The 8,610-nt window shown below is 29.9% G+C and overlaps 1 protein-coding gene and 1 non-coding gene across 3 annotated transcripts; one reads left to right on the forward strand and one right to left on the reverse strand.

Annotated features, from left to right (window-relative positions):
* Positions 1 to 781: 781 nt before the first annotated feature.
* On the reverse strand, positions 782 to 853 carry TRNAW-CCA (transfer RNA tryptophan (anticodon CCA)). The gene has a single exon. It is a non-coding gene; the product is annotated as a tRNA-Trp (tRNA).
* A 1,838-nt stretch (positions 854 to 2,691) lies between these two features.
* LOC100814212 (uncharacterized) lies at positions 2,692 to 7,388 on the forward strand. 2 transcript variants are annotated; one of them, NM_001254005.3, is made up of 11 exons: positions 2,692 to 2,813; positions 2,883 to 2,973; positions 3,055 to 3,107; positions 3,204 to 3,296; positions 3,470 to 3,541; positions 4,169 to 4,241; positions 4,390 to 4,435; positions 4,555 to 4,618; positions 5,659 to 5,712; positions 6,666 to 6,743; positions 6,829 to 7,388. In NM_001254005.3, exons 1-11 carry the CDS (start codon positions 2,754 to 2,756, stop codon positions 6,919 to 6,921), a joined length of 777 nt encoding a protein of 258 aa, NP_001240934.1. In that variant the 5' UTR covers positions 2,692 to 2,753; the 3' UTR covers positions 6,922 to 7,388. The 2 variants fall into 2 exon arrangements, with proteins under 2 accessions (NP_001240934.1, NP_001348438.1); NM_001361509.1 differs by having other exon boundaries at positions 2,897 to 2,973.
* The last annotated feature ends 1,222 nt before the right edge of the window (positions 7,389 to 8,610 follow it).

The following is an 8,610-nucleotide window of genomic DNA, read 5'->3' on the forward strand; positions in this document are numbered from 1 at the left end:
AATGTTGTATATTTTAGTGTGATAGATTTTAGCTTAAAAATAAAATAAACTTTTTTTCTTCTAATCTTGTACATTTTTCACTTTTTATTTTTTTTAAAATTATTATTTGGACTTGTTTATCGGGGAAATTTTGTGAATAAAATACAAAATCTTAAAAAAAATCCATTTATTTCATGATCTAGTCTTATTCAATTAATCTAAAATGCGAACTTCACATACCAAGTCTTAAATGTCTTAAATGGATCAAACCAATTTTTATATCTACCCAAAGCACAAGATAGCGTGCCTTACCATTTCATGTCTCTTTTCTCCTTTCATTATACCATTTTTTAGAATACCTTTCATTAAATCTTCTATCTTATTTATTACTTTTCTTTTCATTCTATCTCTCTCTTTCATCTCAATGCCCCATAGAACTTGAGTATGCTCTCAAATTTTTACATACTTATCTTCTTATAAATGGTGAATTGAGATTTGAACATCAGAGTTTTTATAAATATACTACCAAAGCATTATTTGTATAAGTGTACCTATGTTGAAAACAGGTTAACATTATAACTCAATACTAGAGGCAATAATTATTATATTATGCATTATTTTTCAATGCCTTATGATGATATAATATAGCGAGACACTTGATAATCTTCCCATGAAACATGAATCAACGTGCCACAAATAAAATGAGCTAGCATATGTGTACGTGTTTCATGAATTAAAAAAAAAAGTGTACGCGGAACAAAGACCAAAAATACCAAAAGCAAGTTAGGACCCTCACAGGATTTGAACCCGACGTGAATCGAACACGCAACCTTCTGATCTGGAGTCAGACGCGCTACCATTGCGCCACGGATCCTTATTGACAAATCTGTATAGTAAAATTTATTTATTATAAACAATCAATGAACCACAAATCTATTGTGAGCAAATGTGGTATTCTCTTTGTATAAAGACAAAATTTAATTCATATAAAAAAACTATGTATAGAAACTTGCTAGTTATGTGAAACTTTTATTTAATGTAGTAAAGTTGATTTTAAATTATGTCATTTAAGGTAACACATACATTTTTGAAAAATTATTCATTATACAAATTATTTCAACAGAAATATTGAGTTGTATTCTTTAATTAAGGAATTACTGTTAAAAATTTGAAATATAGTTGTGAATAAATAATATTTTCTTAATTTTCTAAAAGAATAATATTAAATAATTTGGTAGAAAAATATGAAAACATTAATAAAATAATAATAGTCTAAGGGGATTAATTAACGTTTTTATTTAATATAGTAAAAATAAATTCATTAATCAAGGAAATGAAAAATTATGTGAAAATATTTACTTAAAAAATACAACTACTTTATTAAAATCTTATAAAAGTCAATAAAAAGTATCTATCTATTTTAATAAAATAACCCGATTCACTTGTGTACAAAGACATATTTAGACATCACTTGGTGCGGTTAATTTTAACAACTAAAGTTCTTTCGGCTCCTACTTCCCCATTTGTCGTCGCTTCACTTGTGTTAAAAAAAAAAAGCTTCATCAACGTCGCAATACGCCAAGATCTTATGTCATATCGTTATCTCTTTAATTCTTTATCAATACCCTTTTTAAGTTATAAAAAGAAATTATTCTTTTTAAATTATACATATCTATGAAAAGGAATTTTTTTTGAGCGAAAACCATTTTCGGTAGTGAGATGGGGTTAGTTATTTTATCGTAAGTTCTCTACACACAAAATTTAAATTTAAAAATTGACTGAAAAAGGTATCAAATACACATGAAAAAAAATCAAATAAAATAATAAAAACAAATACTACTATTAAGTATTCTCAAGAAAATTTTAAAAAATAAATTATTTTTTTAATAATATCCTGTATTGATTAAAAACATTGACTACAATCTTATTAAAATCTTTTTAATTCTCAAGTCAACCTTTTTAATGATTACTCATTAGTTAGTCATATTAATACTATTATTTATATTTTCAATATAAATATTTTGTAAGTAAAAGGAGAATTTATATAATTCAATTTGGCACTTATGATAATGATAAGGATAAAATATGTTAGATTTCATTTGAAAAATATTAATTTGATTCTCATAAAGATTTTGTATTAATTTGATTTTTATAAAAATAAAATATATTTATGATGATTCTTAATGATAATTTTGTTAGATGTTCCTTTGATTATTTTTTTTTCTTTATCTCTTTAAACATATTTAAAAAATACCAAAATTTCACTATTGCTTAATTTTTTTCCTTATCTCATCAGAAACTAGAAAACTGACTAAGAATTAAGAAAAAATTATAATTTTTGAAAAAAAGTTTTTAGTTACAATAAATCGTTTAATTCATTTTAAAAAAATATAATAGTGATAAATTATTTAATTTGTTTGTAATTAAATTAGATGTATAAATCTATTAATCAAATGAAATTATTGTTTAATAGAACTATTACTAAGAATCACAAAAAAAAATATTTTATTTTTACATAACTTAAACTAATAAGTTTTTTAAAAAATTTAGGGCGACTTAATAATTTTTTAGCCTAGTGATCCACTTGCAATGAATAAAAAAATAATTAGGGGCGGTGTGGTGTGCGAGTGAGGTTGAAGAAGCTTAGTTGAGAGTTAGAGCGCGCGAAAGTTGATGCTGCAAAGTAAAAGTGGGCCACAGACACATTCTGTTGTGGACTGTCTGGTAAACTAGCTATTATCTCTCTCTTCTCACACTCACCCTTCAGACTCAGCATGGACGCTGTTTTCTACTTCCTATGCGCTGCTTATGCTCTCGTCTCTTCCATCGCTTTGGTACATACATCTCCTCCTTCTTTAACTACTCACTCTTTTTTGTCTTTTTTACTCTATTCTGCACTGTAGATTCAATTGGTCAGAATTGAAGTTAGAGTACCTGAGTATGGCTGGACTACGCAGAAAATTTTTCATCTCATGAACTTCATTGTCAACGGAGGTTTGCTCTCAATTCTTCCTCTTTCAGGATCTCTGTGTGTTTGATTCGGCGATTTATTTTTTTTTATTTTTTATATTGCAGTTCGTGCTGTGGTGTTTGGATTGCACAAGCTAGTTTTTCTTTTGCATCCTAAGGTTAGTTAGTTTTGCACCTGTGTTGTGTTGTATTTGCCTAATGATTGTAAGGTTGGTATGCTCACAATGACATAGTGTGGCTTCTTGTTTGATTAGGTGTTGATTTCGGTGCTATTAGATCTGCCAGGACTACTTTTTTTCTCAACATATACACTTCTTGTCCTTTTCTGGGCAGAAATTTATCACCAGGCAAGTCACTTCTCTTTATTCTTTTGATATTATTTTATTGAACGAAATAGAACCACCTCACAGTAAATAAACAAAAAGTAATTACAATAATAAAAGAATTATCTGTCTTCGCATGATCATAGAAATTCTTTTGTAAAGAGGGAAATTCTAATTTTATTCCAATGACTGAACAGGCAAGGGGTTTACCAACTGATAAGCTCAAGATAGTCTATATTTCAGTAAATGCTGCCCTGTATCTTATCCAGGTATCTATCTTATTTTCTGGTCTGCACTATTATGGTATGATGGTATTTTCTTAGTTCTCATCAGTCATTTCTAATACACTCGATTAAAGCATAATGACATCTTCCCTGCAACTGTAATATGGTTGCGCTTCACTGTTTTTTCTTCCTGCATATTCTGTATTTTTTTCATGGAAAAGTGCTCTTTATTTTGGTTTTTATTGTCACATGATGTTGGGCAGACACCATCATGCTGCAGATTCTCATTTTATAACCTGCTATGGCATCAACATTTAGACGCCCAACTCCACCCACTTTGTTGAAACATAACAGTAGTGGTCACTAGTATGGGAAAAAAGAACAACCGTTTTGGGTTGAGAGCTTTGATTTCTAGAAATATCATTGCATATGAATTTTCAGGAGACTTGTATGTGTTGATTGTTAACCAAATGTTCAACCTTAACTTATTTGATTTGGAAATTATTGACTTTTAGAAGGACAATCATTTTTGTGCATTAGTTATGGATTACTATGTCTAGTTTATGCAAGATGCTTGTTGCGCAAAGCATAAATGTTTCAAAACAAACAAGAACACTTTCTTTGATAGTTGATGTCAATAATCATAATACTGAAGTGTCGCTTTGGATTTAGGTTTGTATTTGGATATACCTCTGGATAAATGACAACAGTGTTGTGGAGTTCATTGGAGAGTCATTTATTGCAGGTTAGCTTTATAATCAAAGGTTGATTCTGTTAATATGTTTCACACTGACTTGTGAACTCCAGAATGAGTTTTTCCACCTTAGAATAATACATTGCTATATGCATAGACATTTTTTAACAATGTCCCCCCCTCCCCCTTTTTTCTTCAGTTGTGTCTTTTATGGCTGCACTAGGCTTCTTGATATATGGAGGAAGGTAAGGCTTCTGCATTTTGTCTATGAAATAATACCTCTGAGGTCTCTGTTTCATTGTAATTCATGGTTGTTATGGGTAACCTTTTTTATTTACCTGTGGAACACTTTAAATGTTTCTAGATTATTTTTCATGCTGAGGCGCTTCCCAATTGAATCTAAAGGAAGAAGGAAGAAACTCAATGAGGTATGAGCATTTTCTTCTAAGTGTGTCAATTTGATAGTATTTTTAGGATGTCTTTGTACTGTTGTGTCACTACACTACTGAAAATCTCATTGAGACACAGTTTACTCCCCTCCCTTCCTTTTCTGAAAAAGGGCATTATTCATAATGTATTCAGGTTCCCCAGGATATTTTAGTATATTGCCAATTTGAGCCATGTACCAGTATTTCAGTAGCAATTGTTTGTCCACTTCTGCTGTCTCTTCATTTCTATTCTTTTAATACATAGATCCTCCAAAGTCCAAACATACACACAAGATACAAAGGTTTTGGTGATGGGCATGGGAGAATGTTTGCATAAGTTAGTTATTTGACTTATTACTTTTATAGGAGAAAAGGATTTTCTCAAACTTGCAACAGCTAAAAATCAGTAAGGAAACATAGCTATTAAATGTTCTGTTGGTGTTTGGATGCACAGGGTGTTGGCTTTGTATAAGGAGATCATTGTCTAAACTTTCCCATGTCATGAAGAGTTCCTTTGTTCCCTTCATTCATGGAATCATGGTCATATTTAAAGGATGAATCGTGGGAACTCTTGTACCTCCTTTATTGATTTTTCTATCTCGTGCCTAGCTTTTCCCTTATAAAATTCAAATTGTGCTCTACTGCCAAAACTTCAAGCAAATGCTGGAAAGGAATCAGTTGTGCATTGTATTTTCATGCAATTATTTGTGCTACAGATGTAATCAGTTTTAACTAGATTGCTTTTCCTATTTTTAAATCACAAAAAATCAACATACTTTCAATTTTAGGTGTAGGCATCTTTATTCATATATATTACATTTCTGTAGTCGATGGTCTATAATAGTACCCATTTTAAACAATAAGGTCAAGTTCTGTGTGTACCCTTTGAATTAGAATTAGTTTTCATCATTTTGTGAACTGAGAAGAACCCCTTCTGGCTTTCTTCTGTTACATTCCAAAACTATAACAAAATGAAATTGAAAAACAATTGCTTATATCAATATTGCTTGTATTTATGTAACACAGGCTGGGTATTGCAGGTTGGATCTGTCACAACCATCTGTTTCACGTGTTTTCTGATAAGATGCATTATGGTAACTTCAAATATGTCTTTTTAACGTTCAATTAAACATTTTCATAAGCTTGTCTATGTAAATATGTCATGTAGAATTTCATCCTTATCTGCTTGTCTTCTGCACATTATCATGTGGTGTTACTCAGTTAATATGATAGTCTTCTCCCCTCTGCTTTAGTGCAGCAGTAGACATTTGATATATTCTATGTGTGTCATATTTGGGTTTCTTAATACATTTAAATATAAGGGTTTACTGTGTACTTATGTTGTTTAGATTTTTCCGTACACTTATACTAAATACCTTTTGTTGTATAATTCATGGAAATGTAATTTTTTATTTTGACAGTAACAATTGAAAATGTGAGTTATGAGTGGACTTTGGAGATGTGTGGGAGTAAAATGGAAATAAATTTGCTCACAAGACTTCAAATATGACATTAATTAGTTGGATATGTGTACTTATGTTGTTTAGTTTTTTTCCCGTACACTTATACTAAATACCTTTTGTTGTATAATTCATGGAAATGTAATTTTTTATTTTGACAGTAACAATTGAAAATGTGAGTTATGTGTGGACTTTGGAGATGTGTACGAGTAAAATGGAAATAAATTTGCTCACAAGACTTCAAATATGACATTAATTAGTTGGATATGAGAATCTTATAATGTGGGTTTCGAGTGCAATACTGTTAGACATGCTCATAAACAATTTTAGTTTGAAAAGGAGTAAGAGGGAGTAGATGGAATGATGGAAATTGAAAGAGTACATAAAACTCTTTAGTGGTTAGCATGATAAGAGTGATCAAATGCAAAGTATGTCCTATGTGGAGACTAGTTTTAGGGAAAAAGGAAGGCAGAGATTTTAAGTCTTTGATGTGAGAACTAAAGCTGTAGAGTTAAATAATGGTTTTTATGGTAATATTCTTCAAGCAGAATACCTTCTTTCTTAATCACAATTTGATGTGCATGCAGGGTTTTCTGTCTGCATTTGATTCAGATGCATCTCTAGATGTTTTGGATCATCCTATTTTGGACTTGATTTATTTCATGGTATGACGCTTAAGTATTCCTTTTTGTTTTTTGACTTGTCACTTTCTTAGCATTTGGAATTTACTTTTCGCTTTTCAAAATACAGCTGGTTGAGGTCCTACCTTCAGCTTTAGTCCTCTACATCCTGCGCAAATTGCCCCCAAAGAGAATATCAGCCCAATATCATCCCATCCGTTAACTGCTGTTCATATTGGATCCTAATTTATTAATTTACCTGCCCATTGTTTATTATTTCAATGGTTCTTGGTTAGATAGATACTTTTAAGCTCATCAGGAAAAACAGATAAAGAAAAAGGATCCAGATAAAAGTCTCATGGCAGCAGTTCCTATGTGTGTGATACTCAGCAGTTGCTACCTGGGAAGGAAAATTTGGATTCAGGTTTTGTACGGTATACATGCAATGACAAGTCTCAAGAACTTGAGTTATTCTCTGCAGTTTGGATGCTGTAGTGTTTCAGGCACAAGCTTGTCAATGACGCATCTACTTCAACGTCATACAAAGTTGATTGTCTCCTAAATATTCTGGATTTGTTTATTAGTCAGAAATAGTTCAATTTGAACAAAATGAACATTGTCTCTTGAATTATATTATGGGGTGTAACTTGGAATCTTTTGAGTTCTTGATTTTATGCAACAAAACTAAAAACTAAAATGATGTGCTTTTTTAGGGGTAAGGGAAAAAAGGAAAAGTTTTTAAATTTAAATTACTTTATTTTTTAAAATTAAAATGTAGTGACAATATAATTTTTTTTACACTATTATCTAATTATAAATTTGTTAAAATATTTAATTTAATTTTTTCTTCTCTCTTCCATTGTTACTTTCCTTTTTTGTTTCTTGCATTCTTATATCTTCTCTACCTCTTTCACTCGTTTCTGTTCCATTCTTCCCAGAACTTGGATTTTCTATAGTTAAAAATAACAACTTTTCTCCTTCTTCCATTCTTCCTTTCTCTCATTTCTTTATCGTTTCTTTCTTTCTCATCCTTCTTCCCTTATCCTTGGTTTGGTCATGTACAAATTGGGAAACAATGAGAAGAAATTTTTAAAATTTTGTGTGGATTTCACACTTTACTATACTACTTTAATTTAATTTTTTTCTTTCTCAATTCTCTTATCTTTCATTTCATTCCAAACAACCAAACTCACCTTTGGTGCTAAAAATTTGAAATTTTAAAAGATCCTAGAGCCTAGTGTTTGAGTGAAAGATAGAAATAAAGAGAGAAAGAGAGATGGCAGAATGAAATACAGGAATAGAGAGAGAAGAGAAATAAAAACTTAAATATTTCATTTTAATTCTTGATGACGTGAACAAGTGGTGGGACAATTAAAACACTAGTAACACTTACTGTGTCATATCAACGTTCTTAACAATGTTAGGAGACAAACATCATCCAAGAACTAATGTGAAAGATGGAATGCACTTTTAGTTTTTCTTCTAAAAAATAAAAATTCTTTAATTTAGAGAGTAAAGTGAAACTGTTATATACTTCCAAGACTAAAAAAGGTAGTGAGTTAACCTTTAAAATAATGAGTTTAATGGTCATATAAAATATTTTTATATTATTGTCTAATTATAATGTGCTATTAAGATTATGATTAAATGACAGTGCAAGTATACTTCTTAAAATATTATCCTTATTCCAATTTTGTTTGTTGTTGTGTAGATTTTTCTTTTGTTATATACCTTTTTCTCTTAAAATATTATCCTTAATTTCAATATGAATTCTTTTAATGAAAAAGCTTGATGACATAACATTTAATTTATGAATTGAGTTTAATTTTTATGTATTGACGATGTAATTTTTTTATACCAGTTAAAAATTATTATACATTTAAAATATTTAATACAAAATATTTCATGACAA

The sequence above is a fragment of the Glycine max genome, chromosome 7 (assembly GCF_000004515.6).
Source record: "Glycine max cultivar Williams 82 chromosome 7, Glycine_max_v4.0, whole genome shotgun sequence".
Classification (NCBI taxonomy): Eukaryota; Viridiplantae; Streptophyta; class Magnoliopsida; order Fabales; family Fabaceae; genus Glycine; species Glycine max.

Bases quoted from the DNA above. Each gene is read 5' to 3' on its own strand.
- LOC100814212 (NM_001254005.3), top strand. From the start codon at position 2,754: ATGGACGCTGTTTTCTACTTCCTATGCGCTGCTTATGCTCTCGTCTCT. The intron at 3,108-3,203 runs GTTAGTTAGTTT...TTGTTTGATTAG, and splicing joins TTTTTCTTTTGCATCCTAAG to GTGTTGATTTCGGTGCTATT. The intron at 5,713-6,665 runs GTAACTTCAAAT...ATGTGCATGCAG, and splicing joins TTCTGATAAGATGCATTATG to GGTTTTCTGTCTGCATTTGA.